At 40.7% G+C, this 18643-nt stretch overlaps 2 protein-coding genes across 2 annotated transcripts in view; one reads left to right on the top strand and one right to left on the bottom strand.

The window, feature by feature from the left end:
* The window catches only part of OTC (ornithine transcarbamylase), a 31060-nt gene extending 18679 nt beyond the window's left edge, over positions 1-12381 (bottom strand). The window contains exons 1-4 of the mRNA XM_080576310.1: positions 11256-12381; positions 10916-11021; positions 5030-5168; positions 4355-4436 (exon numbers count right to left, since the gene is read on the bottom strand). Of these exons, the coding sequence (XP_080432436.1) occupies positions 4355-4436; positions 5030-5168; positions 10916-11021; positions 11256-11271 (343 nt within the window). The 5' untranslated portion in view covers positions 11272-12381. The remainder of the gene's footprint in view (positions 1-4354; positions 4437-5029; positions 5169-10915; positions 11022-11255) is intronic.
* Positions 12382-12674: 293 nt separating this feature from the next.
* Positions 12675-18643, top strand: part of RPGR (retinitis pigmentosa GTPase regulator) — a 50091-nt gene continuing 44122 nt past the window's right edge. Inside the window, 2 exon segments of the mRNA XM_080576309.1 lie at positions 12675-13826; positions 15512-15637. Coding sequence (XP_080432435.1) covers positions 13751-13826; positions 15512-15637 — 202 coding nt within the window. The 5' untranslated portion in view covers positions 12675-13750.

The following is an 18643-nucleotide window of genomic DNA, read 5'->3' on the forward strand; positions in this document are numbered from 1 at the left end:
CTCCAAATCACAGCGAGACTGGATTCAGACCCAGCAAACTTTTAAGAATGAAGCATCACTTATTCTACTGTTACTATTTGCTAATAGAGAAACATTATCAATATGTTTGTTGCTTCACCCTTCTTTCTTAGTTATTCAGAAGCCTTTTTGTATTAAGGCAGGAAAAATGTTTAGGTTTCCCCAGATATTTTCACCTCCTCTCTGCAGCTTAGCCACAAACACTGTATTTATGGGAACGTGCATGCAAACTGGTGCCTAGACGTTACAGCCTGTTTATTCAATACTGATTTTTAAGTCAAGATCTCTTGGATGAAAAGTCATTTGTAGTAACTTCTCCTGACAGATTTCTTGTTTGTTTGTTTGTTTGTTTAAAGTTATATATGATTATGTCAGTGATTTATACCAGGAAGTTCCACACAATACAACAGCTCTGCACTTCAGGCTTCTAAATGAGGACACTTTGGCAGATGTTTCACAGTCCAGGCAGGCTCCCATGGACACGTTCTGTTTTCTATAGTGATGCACAAGTAGATAAAGAGGAATCTGACCATTTATTCAGAATTGCCAGGCGTCAGGCAGCCTAGTCAGATCCACCACCTGGAGTCTGTGTACATAGCAGAGTCCTAATGTGTTGGGTTTCTGCTCATGAACTGGCCATCTGTGCAGGGCCTGGGAACATATTTCCATCCAAAACTTTCCATCTGTAAATACAGGAGCTCTGTGCTCTAGCTGCTGTGTAGTTGCAGGGGAAGTATCCATGCTTTAGATTCTTTCATCCAGACTACTGGCAGGAAAAAAAAAAAACAACAAAAAAACTAAAACTTTTGAAGATATTCAGCAAAAAAGCACACTCTGGAGTGCTATGTTAAACTGGAAGATCTAATCCTCTTTGTTGTTGCAATTTGGTTGTATCCAAAGTCACTTGCTAAGTGTTTATATGGATCTCGGTATCTTCAACAAACCACAGTAAATGTTCATACTGGAGAGACAGAATAGATTATTATCTCATTACCAAACTTCTTACTACTGTTAATTTTTAAATAATGGACAGTTTTATGCCTCAGGCTGTGGTATTATTGATTCCACTTATGCAAATGCTTTTACTTAGCACATGAGTTCTGGTGGTTGTACAGACCTGGGTTAAATTTCCATTCCAGCCTGTCGCTGCTACATTGGGTAAGTGGGCCAAAACGAATCCTCTTGTTCACACACTGGATACACATTTATGGGGCTGCCTTGCCATCACCAGGAGCCATATACACCCATCTTCTCAAACTCAAAGGAAGGATCCTGTTTTATATTTCAAGACATCTAGATTCGGATTTGTTAGTTTCCTCACTGCCAGGATGCCTGCCTCTCTGCAGGATGTACAATCTACCAAGTATCTTTCAGTTTAGACTGATAACAAAGAATGTTTCTCGCTAACAATTACAGGAGCATTCCTAAAGCAGAAGCCTGCAACCTGATAATCATTTTTAAAGTGACCCCTCTAACTGGAGAGTGAGCTAAAAGAGTGCTCTTGCCCGCTTTGTAATGTACCCAAGCTAAATAACACTAGCCACTCTAAAGAAAAAGCATACTGTATATTCCTGCCGTGTAATATCATCCCCACTACATTAGAACATGCCAAGTGATGTAATTATTTCTGTGACAGTATGTAGTAGCCTTCAGGCATGGGCTTCATCTTCCCCTCACCCCCATGGTAGGAGGAGTGAGCTGGGAGTAATTCTGATGAAGCCAGTGGCAGCAAACCTCTATAAACCTGTCAGAACCTTCTGTATTTCAGTACAGAGGGAAAGAAGGTACACAGGGATTTTCTGCCCGCATTGTTCCAACTCTATTTCTTCCTTCTGACATACTGTCTGCATTCAGTGTCTGTGAAATGATAGGATTTATTTATAATTTGTTAGCTAAAATGTAACTTAAGCTGTTTATTTTAAGAGTACTAGTGACAAACAGAATATTTTACAATAATGCTATAACACAAACAGGGCTTTCAGCTTTATGCCATACCTGAGGATGTTTATTTTACAAGTAATATACGACCATGTGGAATACTTTTGTTTTCAAAAAGTATGCAAGATTTTATACAGAATGGGTATGAGATTCTGACTGCAGACAAATGACATTTACCAGTATAATAGCACAGATGTCACATTTCCCAATATAATAGCCAGTGGTAGCAATAAATATAGTAGGTGTTGTAAAACTGGATTTACTTTACCAATAGCCTATGGAAGTTATTTGTAGTTCTTCATCAAACTTACAAGACCACTACTATTCTGAAAATGGTAAAATAATACGGGTTTCAGAAATATGCGTTAGGACAAGATTACATTTGTTCAACAGGGTAAAGGGACCATGGATTATGCCACAGGGACCTATACATTATTCAGTACAGTCCCAATGCCATAAGAATAAAATATTTTAGAGACATAGCATATTGGAAAAGCAACTTCAGCTGTTCTGTTCTATTATAAATTCATGTTTATTTGTTTTTCAAGAATGGAGTTCTTCAGGGGCATAGAGACAGCAGGACTTCTGAAAAGACTTCCACAGTGTTCATATATGGCAGCATTCTAGACACTGCAGAGCAGATATTGCAACCAGCGTTTTCCAAGTTTCTACTCCTTTAAACTGAAACACATTGATTTTTATCTAATTGTTCCTAAAAGTTGCAAAGTTTGTTCAGATCAATCTGATCACCAGAACTTTGTCCCACAAGTGACCTCTTTCAACATCTTGAAGGTGCAGCTTTTGGGAAAAGCTATTTAAGATGACTCCTCTATTTTATAAGCAAACATTCCAATCCACTTCAATGTACACTCCCACTGGACATAAGGAAATTGGCAAGAAATTAGCTTATTCAGTGATAAGGAACGCATGTGACCCCACATTGTTTTCAGCTATAAATTACAAGGGACAATTTGTGTATGTCAAAAAGTAGCTGAAATATATAGTTTCCGTAGACAGAAAAAACTCGAGTCTGCCTTTGAAACAAAGTCTTAGGCTTAGTGGACTTAAGACCAAATAACTGAAGGTGTGAAGATAATTCACAGAAGTTAAACTGCATTAAACTCCCTTGTGGAAACTCTCACTCAGAAACAATTTGGTTTTATTTCATTGGAGCTTAATCCCCCTTGGATGATTTTATATGCATTAGCTCCCATCCTTAAGTTAATTCATCTGAACTTTCCTGAGCTTCCTTCTTCCATAAGCCTTTCAAAGCCAAGGACTAAATAGTGCTTCCCTCTGAATACAGAAGCAAGAAGGATAAACAGATTCAGAGAATTCAAGATTACCTGCTATTATAAGTATGGCAGGCAACAAGAAAATGGCCTAAAAACTCCAGTATTAAAAGGCAGGTTGCCCTTACAAAGAGGGAACGCGAGTTAGAAACACATTCATAATCCCTGCTTCATCTAGAGAAAATAGAAAGGAACAACAAGCCTACATAAAGACCAGGATGAGCAGGTAAAGGGCTGTGCTAGACAATATGAAGGCAAACTTAAAAATGCTTGCAGATGACCTATCTTCTTCCTCCTTACATTATTTTTACCTTTTCCTTTACATCTTGTAAAGAAATGTGAATACTCAACAAGTTTTCTGTCCCTTAACCTATGAGAAGCTTCTCCTTCCCCAATGAGTAAAAATGTACCCACAAGACAACCACCAATTCACAGTTATTCCTGGTTTTCTTGGAACCATGCAAACACATGAATAAACTATTTCATTAGTCCCACTGACTTCAGTGCAACTACCATGTAAATAAAGATATGCATGTGTTTCAGTGTTTGCTTTAGTGTTTTTTAGGACTGTATCCTAAAAGAATAGTGTTCCAGTGCCTCGTCTTATTATCCTAATACCATGGAATCTCCATCGAGTTATCTTCCCATGTAGGTAATCATGTTAAATTTCTTTTTTTCCCTAACACATATCAAGGCATTACTGTGATTCCCCATCTAAACACATACTCTGAAATGTGACAATGGTAATGCATAACGCATTAGAAAGATATTTATTAGAGCTTGCACAAGATGTAATTTGTGATGCTTACTAAAATTTATGTAGGGAAATATGCATATTGGTGGGAACTTACATCGGAAATGTTCACTTTGACCTGTTGCTTTATTTCTGGTCTATCATGTTTTGGAACGATCTGGCGAAATTTCAGTGGCCGTTAATATGCAAGGTGAAACACCATTAGCTATCATTCTTTTCCTATTTTTGCTTTAAGATATTAGGTGTCTCTTAATTAAAAAATGCTAGATACAAAATTATGTAGTGCTTTTCAGTGCATACTCACAGTATACAATTTCAAATAAAAGGTGATTGTGCCATTGCTCTGATATACCTGTTTCTGCAGATAATCTTGTTCTTGTACTTCTCTTCTCAAAAATCATGGCCAAAGCTTTTCCTTGCATCAAAGGTAAGTACTGGAAAACAGGAGTTGAAGGCATTTCAATTTTATAGTCATTATCAATTTTCCACTGTGAAAATACTTCTTGCACATTTTAATTCAGCATTAGAAAATTAAAACTTTTTTATTTTTTTTTTAACCATAACTTTATTCCTCTGCTCTTCAAGGACATCTAGCAACAGAAAAGGTTAAAGAGAAAGATCTAATTCTAGGGGCACAAAGACACTGCATTTTGGCACCCAAACTGATCTCCCATTAAGGAGAACTGTTACTAATTTTATTCCCATGCAATACAGGGAACTGTCTTCTATGTCCTACATTTAGTGCTGCATATACACCACGTGTACGTGGATGGGGCTGGCCAATAACAGGCCCAGCTATGCAACACTGCGTAACTTTTTCATTTGCAAAGTCCTCTGCAGTATTTAAAGAATATCTCTGAACATTTTACAGGAACATTCTTTGACCTGTAGTATGTGGTTCACAGTATTAAAGAGCTTAGGTGATGATGTTTAGGACAAGCCAGCTAAATTGCTGGTTCCCAATATCTTTCAAAACAATATTTATTTCAATATCTGAGTGACCCAAATGTCATTTGGACGATTTTACCTCTCCTTTGTGCTTTATCCTTTGTTTCAAATCTGAAGCCATCCACAGCAAATGCTTCAGTTCCTCAGCTGTGTAGTTCTGTAGAGTAAGGAGGTCACGACCTTTCAGGCTTACATTCATTTGAGATGGTGGCCCACGCCTGTGTCAAAAGAACAAAAAAATATGCTTTTGGCATTTGACACAAAATTGTACTCGTGTTAAAGCCAATGAACAAGTAGCTGAAATCTCTCTCGCTCCCCTCATTTGACCCAGCTGGATCAGCTTGATGGAGTGCCTTAACTGGTTTCAATAACTTCTGTCATGCTGGCACAACATGCCACAATGCAGTATATTGATCACCACAGTAACAGCGTCTCAAATTGTACTATACACCGTACATTAGATGTAGCTTCTTTTGCCTTCTTATGTGTATGACTTGACTGTGTGCTGCCTAATCAAATAAAGCCAAACGCGTAGCCACTCAGGGCTCGGTGAAATGGCTTACAAGGAGAATATAAAGCAGTCCTTTGGAGCACAGAACATCGAGGAACTGGTCTTGGTGTTCTCTTTCCCTCCTGCATGTTTTGTGGTTGGGTAAGACACGTGCAATCTTCCACCCCCATATATACATATTATGGCATTTTTATATATGTCTTTTAAGTACCCATGGCACTGGGGATGAGGGTAACCAAACTGAAAACTAACAAAATAGCCATGTGCTCTGGCCCTTCTCCTACCACACCAGACATTCAGAACATGTGTAGTTTATTTACTTAGGGAGGGTACAGTACCTCCAGCCAGATTTATGAGTTTTGAATCACGTGGAATGGGATGTTTATAATCACCCACAGAAGTTTCACAATATAATTTCTGTTATTTTAGGTGAGGTGTATTAATGAAACAGTTGAGTCTAAGCCTGTGTTTCCACTGGTTTAAGATTAAGACTAGAGTGACAGATTATCTCCTTCTCTGGCACTGTATCTACAGCCCTCCTTAGTGTAACACAGATTGCACTGTACTCTTGCTGAAGTTTTGGATGGGTGCAAGCTAAACATATATTTCTTTTTAACTAAAGGCAGCATTTTTAAGCCGATCTGATGGAATGGAGTACAAAGCAATGCAAACAGCTGCTTCTGCAGCTACGGGTTTTGTATTTCCAAGTAGGTTCCCCTTGAGCTCACCTCTGAGGCCAGGCTCAGCTACACCACCTGCCCATTGTCATGCTTCTGAGCCCACAGTTAGGAAAATTCAGGAAAATATACCATAATTTCTGTTCATTCTTCTGTTAATTCCGATGAATAAAAGCTCAGGTAGTGGATAGGCCTATGTGGCTTCTAAAGATTTTGGTGTTGGTTAAATCTGAAGGAATGGACTTTTTCTGCAGAATTCTGTTGTATAGGCTCAAATTGAAACTGAACAGAGAATACGGCATCTCTTAAACTAATAGCACCAAACATTATTACTGTTAATTTGACAACGCAGTACAAATTGCATGACTTTTCAAATCATGTAGCAGAACTTTTTCCTTTAATTGAATGTTGTGTCTTTTCTTTCTGGACACCCTTAAGAGTTCTTTAGATAGACATTATACCACCACCATTATTAAGAAGACTTTTTTCACAGTGAAAAGGATTATGTGTAACAGCAGGAACGTGGAGAATATTTGAAGAAGTAGCACACAAAATACAGATGCCCTGGAGATTAATTTTGCTGGAGCTCAGTACATGCTGTCATATATCAGGGTAATGTGCTCCAGAGATTATGCAGACGGCCAGAGGATCCACCACTAAGCTAGCTGAGCATAAAGCACCACAGAGGTTCCCATCAATGTCTACAATCAGTCTCTGCACAGGTCCTCAAATTGCAGGAGGAATGGACTTCTATGAAGCACTGTTCAGAAAAGGGAATGGATTTCTTGCTTTCTAAGTTCAGAGTGATGTTGCCCATGTATTTTCTTACAGTGTTACTGAAAAGTGATTCTTAAGTGAAATGCAATCTGAATTGTATGCATGACTTCATTAATACATATTTGTCAGTAACATTTAAAATAATAACGCACATTTCCAAGACATAAAGACTAGTGTTCACACCACTACAATCATTAGTAAAATAAAGTTACATATTTTTCCCTAGGTGTTATCCTTCTGTCCCTATGCCTGCCTCCAAACTGAAGTAAACTTAGAAACAGTTAGCAAGTGCCCAAATGCCACGTTTTTGAAACTGAAGTGGGTATTACAAAGCATTATTACATAATGCTTTCCTGTACTTCTGTATTTGATAGCTGCAGAATAGAATATACCTGGCATTAGAAGAAAGGTTGGGCATTTATGCATCAGGTAGCTTCCACCATTGCTTGAAAAACAGCCTGCCAAGGTATGCTATTGAAATCCATTCCTGTGAATACCAAGGCTCTAGCTTGATATTCAAGCGATTGGATATGACTTCAATATGTGCATTCTGAAGGAAATGTAGTTTAATGAACATGACCTTTTAAAAAATATTTTCTCAGAAGAGGGATTTGCTGCTCCGTCCATTTTTGGGGAACGAAAAAATACTCATCCTGTTTTAACATCTATGCACTTGCTTGCTGCATGGTCACTCTATTCTCCTTCACTGCATCATTTCCAGTCACAGAACATGCCAACTTGGAAGGATCTCAAAAGGATCATCAGGTCCACAAAGGACCACCCAAAAATCAAACTCAGTATCTGAGAGCCTCGTCCAGACATTGCTTGTAATCTGGCAGGCTTGGTGCCATGACCTACAGAGCCTGTCCCAGTGCCTGACCACCCTCTGGGTGCAGAACCTTTCCCTAACCCCCAGCCTGACCCTCCCCTGTCCCAGCTCCATGCCGTTCCCTCGGGTCCTGTCGCTGTCCCCAGAGAGCAGAGCTCAGCGCCTGCCCCTCCGCTCCCCTCGTGAGGGAGCTGCAGGCCGCCATGAGGCCTCCCCTCGGCCTGCTCTGCTCTGGGCTGAGCAAACCAAGGGGCCTCAGCTGCTCCTCATACGGCTTGTCCTCTAGACCCTTCACCATTTTTGTAGCCCTCCTTTGGACTCTCTCTACTAGCTTTATGCCCTTTTTAGACTGTGGTACCCCAAACTGCACACAGCACATGACGTGAGGCCGCACCAGCAGAGAGCAGACCAGGACAATCCCTTCCCTTGACCGGCTCACAGTGCTATGCCTGACACACCCCAGGGGATGGTTGGCCCTCATGGCTGCCAGGACACACTGCTGGCTCATGTTGCTGTCAACCAGAACCCCCAGATCCATTTCCACAGGGCTCCTCTCCAGCCTCTCGTCCCCCAGTCTGTACATATATCCAGGATTGCTTCATCCCGGGTGCAGAATCATGTGCTTGGTCTTGTTAAATTTCATACAGTTGGTGATTGCGCAGCCCTCTCATTTATCAAGATCTCTCTGCAAGGTCTCTCTGCCCTCAAGGGAGTCAAAGCTCCTCCTAATTTAGTGTCATCTGCAAACTTACTTAGTAAACTTTTGAGTCCTATGTCCAGGTCATTTATGAAAACAATAAAGAGAACTGCCCCTAAAATGGAGACCTGGGGTACTCCACTAGTGACTGGCTGCCTCATTTAAATGTAATCTCATTTACTGTAGCCATTTGAGCCCAACCTACCAGCCAATTGTTCACACATTGTATTATGTATGTCTCTAGCTGTATGCTGTATGTTCTGTCCAGGACACTGTGAGAGACTTTACTGAAAGTTTTGCTGAAATTCAAAAAGATTACATCAAATGGCTTCCCTTGGTCAACTAGGAAGGTAATAGAATAAAATAAAATAAAATTAGTTAAACAGGACTTTCCCTTTGTGAACCTGTGATGGCTATAATCAATGACTGCTCTGCCATTCAAGTGTTTTTCAATAACTCCCAGAATAATCTTCATAATATTACTAGGCACTGAACTGAGACTCACAGGCCTGTAATGACCAGCATCTCCTTTCTTGCCATTCTTGAAAATCAGGACAACATTTGTCAGCTTCCAATCAACTGGGACCTCTCCAGATTCCCAAGACTATAGAAAAATACTTGACACAGCTCTCATGATGATACCAAACATCTCTTTGAGTACCCTGGGATGAATCCCATCAGTCCCCATAGACTTATATGCATCCAGATGGATGGATGCTTTTGTTTCCAGTCTTCAGTGCTGCTGCTCCCTGAGTTTCTAATGGCAACCTACAATTGCTTGAAGGGAGTTACAGAAATTGCCTAGTCATAACCTCCCAAGCAGCAACATCTGTTCACAGATCTTGTTTTACCACTTGGCACCACTGAGAAGTGTATTGAGTAGTATCTACCACTAACTTCTGCACTAGTAGACAGTGAAACACTAAAATTGTTTATCCAAAAAGTATTTGGAATTACCATCCTTGGAGATTTTCAAGACTTGGCTAAGCAAAGATATAGCTGACCTGATCTGCTATTGTCATACTACAAGAAAGTTGGACTACAGATCGTTTCCTGATCAATGTGTTCCCATCATGATTCTGCTTTATTGCTATGACCTTCAGAAATGTGTTCTCTTCCCTTGTCCCCAACCTCAGAAACAAAGGCAGAAGTGGTCAATGAATTGCAGTTAAGGGGCATGAGACAACAAACCAGAGTTAAAATATAACAGGCAGAAATGCAAGGTCAAGCAGTTGCATATTTCCTTCTGAGCAGGGATAGAAATTACTTTGGATTACTAGCATATCAATTGATATATATTACGTTATCTTGTGATATCAGCCATGGTGTGCTTAACTTGTAATGTTCATAAGACAGTGGTGATTGATAGTTTATGCCAATGTTATGATATAGTGTAAAAAAAAAAAAATGACAACATTATACAGGGAGCTTAATAAATTGGATGATTTTTGAAAACCAGGTTTACTGGGTTTACTGCAGTTGTTTTCCACACCTGCATTTCTATCGTCGCTGCTAAACAGAGAAAGTTCTCACTGATTACCAGCAGTGAAAATCTATAAATCCATTGAAGAAATTATCACCCAGGCTTCAGGACCACTCTAAAACTGTCACAAATAAACCAAAGAACTCAGAAAACGTTTGTGTTTCATTTGATGTAATGTAGAAATTATACATAAAAATGCCATTGCGTACTAGGATTTCTGTTTATATGAAATTCCTGTATATTGCTTTCTAACACTAATCATTTGTTATAAATGCTGCTAATATTATTCATATTGACACCAACACAAAAATAGATAGATGTGGCATTAAGTTTCAGGCCTTTAATTTTAACTTGATTCTTGAGATGTGACAAGCATTAGAAACAGCTTACTGAAACAGTGTCATAGAGGTACTTTTCTGAAGCCATAGGGGAGGGGCAAGTTGATGTGGCTGAAGAAAGAATCCAAGTGAGGTTACGCAGATGGGTCACCTTGGTTAATTTTGAATCCCATATCACATAATGCTTTTCCTACGTGCCTTAAGTGTACACAGAAATAATAATAACAAAAAAACCCCACACCATCTCTGAAGCTGATTCACCTTGCAGCTTCAAGGAGATAATTCACACTCCCCCTTCCCCTCCCAGTACTGATCATGATAATTGTCTAAGTACATAAGGATTTCCCATGCTTTACTTAGATATTTATCAAATACTGTACCTGCAGAGCACACTGTACTCAAGAAGCAACATTTTTTCTTGGTTTTGAAGCTAAATCCCATGGAAAGAATTAACAAGATTTCACAAATATAAAAAGGAAAAATCCTCCAGTCTCATAAAGACTCAAAGCTTGCTGCCTCAGAAGGCAAAAGGGCACTAAAAATGCTAACAGAAGCTTATATCTCTCACTCCTCCACAGAATTCAATTGCTTTTGTCTCCAGTTTTCTGATTAAATGTCACTGAATGCCAGACAAAAGAAAAGGATTAACTTACCAAAAATGTCGCAGCAGATGCTTGTTGTTCCACGTTAATTTTTTAATATGGAAAAAGCTCCTCAAATTAAAAAGCATCTTCCTTTCACAGTAGATTTCTCTCAGTCCTAAAAACAAAGTTAACAGAAATGAAGTTGTGTGAAGCAGCCACTGTGCAAATGAGGATACTATGAAGAACAGACAATCTTATCTTCGATTTTTCCAGTCTGGGCCAGGCCTGGTCAGGGCTCATATTGAATCTTTTCCTTGGTTAGATAAAATTCGACAGATAAAGACTTTCCACAGGGTCCATTGCACAACTCACAGTTTGTGCTCTTCTGTCTGGGACCATCATATTATACCTTGTGTCAATAGCATATCGTAGCAATTTCATGTTTGTCAAATATCTGTGCAGGAACATGTCCTAACAGAGAAAAAAAAAAAAAAAAAAGAAAGCAAAAGAAGAATTGTTATGGCACTGCAAGAACAGGGCTGCCTGGGGCTGGGGGCCAGGCCTATAGGGCTCCCTATGGGATTGGGCAGGGCAGGGCCTGGCAGCCAAGGCCCATCCCGCTGCCCCACCAGGAACAAGGTAGCTGGTGGCAACGGGACAGCCCCATCCCTGGCACCAGGCACCTCTGGAGTGGCCAAGTCCATAGGGCTACTTGCACGTGAGGTGAGCCTGCCGCATCCTGCTGAGAGGTGGCTGGTGGTGGCTGCTCATCGTGGCGCAAGTGCTGATCTCCTCTCCAGAAGGGACAAAGTGAGATCTGCATACCCAAGGGGTGGCAGGTCTGTGCCTCAGGTTAGGAGGGCATGAGCAGGCTGATAAAGAACGATTACTGAAAGCCTCTCTCCTCTTTGAGCTGGCAGGAGACTGACCCTTGACACCTCCTTTCTTGAGAGGCAGCAGCAGTCAGCTTCTGAGTACACGGTCAGTAGAGGAGCAGGGTCCAAACTGCCTTTTTTGTTGTTTTGTTTTGTTACTAACAGTTCTTTCTTTTCAGAGAAAATCAGCACCAAGACTGGGAACCAGAAAACATACACATACATTTGTTAAATATCGAAGATTCACACTCAAGCTGTGATGCCTGATTACAACACGTTTCTCATGGTACAATCACAGCTTACCACGTTTAGTCAGTCATGACCAATGTAATTAATATAAACTAGGAGCTCTCCTGAGTTTTCAAGGATTGCATGGGGTTTACCTTCACAAAGGTGTTGCCTTTCAGACATTAAAATTAACGTATTCCCTCAACAAAGTACAACAATACAGCAAAGTTATATTAATAATATCATGGAGTGAAAGGAACAGATTTCTTCATTGCTCCTCAAATGTGAAAATAAAAGCAATATTCATGAGCTGAATGTGTTACCACTTACTAACTAGCACCACTAAAAAGGCATCTGAGGGACTTTGCCATAAAAGCCTTCAGTGCTGAATAATTTGAGGCATATTGTTAGCTATTAGGGTGTTAGGGTGTGCAGGAGGAACATCACTGCTTTAAACTCTGTCTTTGGTTTAAGACCATTTTAGCTGATGATTTTAAGCATTAAGAACTGAGAAAGGAAAAAAAGAGAAAGCAACACATTCAATCCAATTACAGCAATTGAAATTCCAGTGGTATTCACAAGGTGCAGTCTTGAAAAACTCACAGAAGACATATAGCTTAATAGACCAGTCAGGTTCATATTCATATTGGATGCCAATATCAATATAACTTCTTTATCCTAAGCTACTTTTCTCTCTATCAATACAGATTTACACCACATTATTTTCTCTACACCAGTATGTCTCAACCCATATGCTCTTATTGTTGCATTTTAAATGCCAGGGCCTGGAATACAGAATTCCCAAACCAATGCCCTTGCTGTCTGCTTCAGATTACAACTGCAGTCCTTTGTGCCATGTGGTGGGCACTACAGCCAAGAAATGTCTCGTTTGTGCCCTGGAGAGGGGCTGGGTAGGTGCTTGACAGGAAGGGCACTGCAGTTGCTCCCTACAAAACAGGAATACTACAGTAAAGGAATGGGCAGACCTTTTCCCACAAACCTCAGAGACAGACAGTGCAAAGGGAGAAGAGTCTGCAGCACCGCTGTTATTATCTAAGTATCACTGGCTGAATGGAAGATTGAATGTCTGCTTGCGTACCCAGTCAGAAAACTTCAGAGGGACAGCTCGGTGAAGCCACACAAGCCACCAAACAGAAAAGAGTTCTTTCTTAGGACAGCAGCATCCTAGTGGTGGCAAAATAAAGATTCTGAACTATATTCTGTTTATGTGGCCGAGGGATGGCAGCTCAGGAGACTCAGCGAAAGCAGTGAGTTTATTAGGGGACAGGTTTGGCTAAGCTGGGAGCTCAAGGCAGAGCCCCCACACAGACAGATGTCTGCTTCAGGAGCCAGTGGCAGGGACAGGCCACAGGAGGAAGACCGAAATGTCCCTGAAGGGAGGGTGCAAAGAGGACGGAGCCAGGCTCTTCAGTGGTGCCCAGTACCAGGACAAGAGGCAGTGGGCACAACCGGGAGCCCAGGAGGCTCCCTCTGAGCACCGGGCAGCCCTTCTGTGCTGTGCGGTGAGGAGCCCTGGCACAGGCTGCCCCGAGAGCTGTGGGGGCTCCTCCTTGGGGATCTCCAAAAGCCGCCTGGGCACGGCCCTGGGCAGCCTGCTCTGGGTGGCCCTGCTCGGGGGGAGCGGCGGGACCGGCGCCACCGCCCCACCGCCAGCCGTCAGGGGGCGCCCCCCGTCCTCCATCCCGGCGGCAGCCCCGGGGCGGGCGGTGCGGGGGGCGCGGGGCGGCGCCGCTCTCTATGTCCGTTGCCCGTGGCAGGCCCGCTGTTTACTTCCGTCCGCATGGGGCGCGGGGCCGAGCGCCGCCCGCCCGCCGCCATGGCCGAGCCCGCCGGGGAGCCCGAGCTGACGGTGCCCGGTGAGTGCCGCCGGGCGGTGGGGGGCGGGTGGGCGGGCGGACACACGGACACGCAGCCGCTTCCCTTCGGCCCGCTGCAGGCTGGGGGGGCCTCGACCTCCTGCTGCTCCGGCCCCGAAGTATATCTATTCATATATATTCCTATTAACGTTGCGAAAAGGAAAATGAGCTGGGGAGCTCTGCTTTGGCGTTAGTGCCTAACAGATCGCAGTATGCATGCCTCGATATACAGCTCGGCTGGCTGGCTGGGGATTAAAACCCGAAACAAATATCACGTTTTCAGATACCTGCTGTTGGCATGTCTGTGAGTGTAGGCTTATCTGGGTAAAAAAAGGCACAAAACAAAACGTTAAAGCCTTGAGTTTGTCTGCAGAAAGATGTGTTTTCAATAAAAGGCAGCTGAAGGGGCAGTAAATACACTTCTGTAAATGGTTAATGAATGTGGTGCATAAAATTACATCTCACCAGTAATATCGGAAGCTTTTATGTTAACCATTTCAAAAGGAGTGTCAGATTTACAGTTCAAGAGAGAGCTTCGGGTTTTGGAGCTGGGGTGCAGACCATTGATGCCAATGAAACATTTCAGTGTATATATTTTCAGCAAAAGCAATGGTATTATTAAATTATATATACTTCCACGGAAGCAGCCTAGTGTTCCTCTGTGTGTTACCATAGCCTATCAGTTAAAAAAAAAAGTCTGCAAAGAATAGTTGTGTGTGTCCTCCCCCCCCCCCCCCCCTCAAGTGTTTAAAGCGCAAGGTTTGACATCTTTAAATAGGAGGCCTAATTTTGCTTTACCGCGCTGCATGGCATTTTGGCAAATGATTTAACTTGTAAGTTCATTTATTCCCCATAGGATGAATGTTTTCTGTGTCAAGCCAAACGCTTGACAAAATGCTTGACCAAAGGGTGAATGAATAGTTAATGTTGTGTGTTTTAAAACAATGGTGCTGGCACTTTTAAAAATGGAAAGAATTGAGCAAACCGATTACAAGGGAGGAAGAGCTGTTTGGGTTTCGTTGTGGGGTGGGTTTTTTTGGGCTTTTTTATATCGTAGCCTTATGAACAAGGACAGTTGTGGCAACCCGTGTTTTGAAGGCTGAGGGTTTTGATTTTAGGGGGCCATTTTTAGAGCACATGTATCTTTTCAGATGGGTGAGGAGGAGTGGTCAGTTTGGAGCCTGTCACCTCTTTACAGTGTGTCTCTCTCTCTCTCTCTAATCCAATTTGGAAAACCTGTTTGAATTCAAGTAAGTGAGAATTCTTTGTCTCGACCTGCTTTCAGGATGAGCTTTTGATTGTACTTTTTGGGGGCAGTTCGTCAGAGTTCTTTTTTCTTTATGCATCTAGTAATTTTTCTTAGGGGGTAGTGATAAAGTACATTGTACTTTCAAATAAGTTTGTGTGTCTTCAGAATACAGTGTATCATCAGCAGTATCTGTTCTTCTAGGAAATTCACGGAAGCTAGGAAGTATCAGAAGGACTAAAATCTGAGCCTGAAAATCAGATAGTCTTGATGAAACAGAATGGAAAAAAATACTTCAGCCACTATTTTATTTTTTTATTTTTTAAGGAAAAAGATAGGTAACTAAAATGTGCAATTGGGTTAATAGGAAATGACTATTTTAAAATGTCTGAGGAAAAATTTATATCCACTAAAATTGACATTTTTTTTAATGTTTTAGAATCAGGTGCTGTTTTCACGTTTGGGAAAAGCAGCTTTGCAGAAAATGTTCCTAGCAAATTCTGGTTCAAAAATGACAAGCCTGTACATATATCATGTGGAGATGAACATACCGCTATTGTTACAGGTCAGTATTGGAAGTGGTGTGTATGATAAAAGGTTATACATTTGGACAGCTTGGATTCTTATTTAAATTCTGAGGTAATACTTGAAATGTGGAGAGGAGAGGGAACTGTTCACACTGGGGCTGTTGGATGCCTTTGAAGTTAACAGGAGTCAATGAAGGTTTTCACAAGACGTGCCCAGGAACTGTCATGAGTGAATCTGTAATAACTGAATGTATCATGTTGGATTTAAAATAAGCATGAACTTGTTCAGCTTAAATGTTTCTTGTAAATCTGATGGTGTCCAGTAGACAGTCTTCAGTATATAGGTTTGTATTGTGGAAGTAAACAGTATCTGTTGAACTCAGTCAACAAGTTCACTGGGAATCTGCCTGAAATGATAGATAAAATTGTATCTCTGAAAGGAAGTTCTGCCTTATCAGTTAACTGTCAACTGAAAACAACCCTTGAAAGAACAACTCAAAGAACTTTAGAAAATCCTACTAAAATCAGAAATAAATAGCAAAAGCATTCAGAGAAGCTCAGAAGCAATACGCTGAACCGTCATTATTGATGTTCCTTTTCATTTCTTTGAAATGCTGGAAGCAATACTCATCGGAGAGTTCATTCAGTTTCTTATGTGAAAGAGACTGCTCTTTTGTGATGAAAACGTGTGTTAATTATGTTGACAACCACCTTTAGATAGATAATCAGACTTTTTTATCATGAAATTCCTCCTATGCATATTTTCAGGATGTTTTTTATCAAAGTACATTTATTCCTCATCAGGACCCAGTGTTGTATCTTTGTCATTGCTCATTAAATAATTTCTCAAGTTTTTTTTTTTCCCTGCTATATCCCCAAGCAAAGTTGAAAATGCTGGATTTTTTAGAATGAAAAGTTCCAAGCATGATAAAAGAAGATTATAGATTTCATGGACTGCAGAACAATTTGAAGTAAAATTATACAATGAATTTTTCAAGCCTAACTTCATAGAAGATGAATTATGCATGAATAGATTATGTTTTGAACAAAACTTCACACTTTTTTTTTGATTGAACCCATTCTATTAAATTGCCTGTTGCATAAAATTAATCAGAACATAACCTAGGGCACTGTGAAATTTTCCTCTTGACTTTTTTTTAGTGTATCCCTTCATATGCCCACACCCAGTTTGAAATAACACTAGTATTATTCTCAGTTTCAGAGTGGTCAATTTAAATTGCCTCCTTTAACTCCCTCAGCATGTGCTTGTGCCAGCACTGTTACACTAATCAGCAGCAATCCACTAATTCCCATGTCCCTGTGATAGAGGCCACTTGAATAAAGCTTTTTGAACAAGTCAACTTGCATAGGGTTGCACGTAGCGCCATTTCTGTACATCTCTTTCCCCACCTCCCTGATATTTTAACATATACTGCATATTTTAAAAATGGTCTCCCTAGCTGGCCTTTGCTGTGGTAGTGTGCAGATAAGTCATGTGGGGTACTTCTAGGTAAGATCATCCTTTTCTCAAAGCTTTTGTAGAGAGGGAACTGTAGAAACATGAATTTAAAAAAATAAATCTTTGATATCAAAAGTTTGTTTGGGACATGATAAAGTAGAAGCAAAAGTGAGGGAAAAATAGTGACCAACACTGAACAAAGGGATTGAAACTGCAGGAGTCATACAAATGGTAAAAAAGGAAAAGAGAAAATCTTTGTCCCTCATTTTTTCTTCACACCTGTGCATGCACATGTGCACCACACATTTCTGCCATTAGATGGAGTTGGATGATACAGTGGAATTAAAGCCCTTGGTGAATGACATTGAACTGCAATAACACCTGGAATAAAAGAGCCACAGAAGTGCATGGTGGTAATGAATTTACTGAGAAGGATGCGGACCATGTAGAAAAGCGGGAGTTCCTTGAAATCCATCTGAACCTGACCTGGAAGAAAGAAAAGACAAACATTGCTGAGGAAGGGAAGGTATCTCAAGCAGGTGTGTACTGCATGCTTCATATTACTTTCAGTCTTTACTGGTCACAGCGTTTCACACTCCTTTGTTTTCCGCCCCCTGGAAGAGTAGGGGGAACTATGTATTTAGGGGACAGTGGGAATATGAGGTAGATTCAAATCTGATAGAAATGCATCAGATTTATATTAAAATGTGTCAACAATCAAAACTGTCACGCAAACTGACTCAAAACATGCCTTACAGCTGGTTTTGGGCAGGAAAGACAGCGACATCTAGCACTGAATGTTGACTAAATGCAAATGAAGAAAATGTACAGGAAGTAATATTCAGCATTCAAAGTATTCAGAACATTTCAAATACTTCTTTCATCTAATCCAACATCAGTATTCCCATATGACTTCTGGGGAGAAAAGTGTAAAGTGAATATAAAAAAAACTATTCTTTGCTTTTTAGGTTAGGATTTTGAGTCCAAAATAAATTGCATTTACATACCATGGCTGTATGTTGGAATCTAAAGAATCAGTGACAGTTTCTTGCTGACGTTGAGTTGGCTTGTTGAGCTAGTCAGGGAAACACTTCTTCCTCTACTTTTGGAATTTGGGATTGAATTTTTGTATTTCCTTCCTCATTTTCTTTCTGCCTTAAGCACAATCTTGACTAAAATGTTCAGTTTTTTTAAGCAGTTGTCTGAACAGTTTTCTTCCAGCATCCCTTGTAATATGTTTAACAAAATTTCTTGCCCCATTCCTCTATTTTGTGGCCCAAGAACAGTTCACTGACAGTTCACTCCCTGCATCTTTTGTAACTGTAGGCTTTGTGAAGGAATATATTCATCCTCTTGGGAGCTAGTATGAATTAAGTGACATTAACCATATTTTAAGGATCTCTTTCCAGTACCTATCTATTAATAATTTTATTTTCTACAAGCCTCTTAAAGTTAACAGCTGTCTTATTGTTTATTGGCCTTAATTAGGGTATCCTAGGCAGATCGCCCACATTTGATCGAAGAGACCGATCCAGTTCACAAGGGGGAAATGGTGATGGCAGAAAATGTATCTTCTGGACTCAGA

Source organism: Anser brachyrhynchus (genome assembly GCF_964034855.1).
Source record: "Anser brachyrhynchus genome assembly, chromosome: 1".
Lineage (NCBI taxonomy): Eukaryota > Metazoa > Chordata > Aves > Anseriformes > Anatidae > Anser > Anser brachyrhynchus.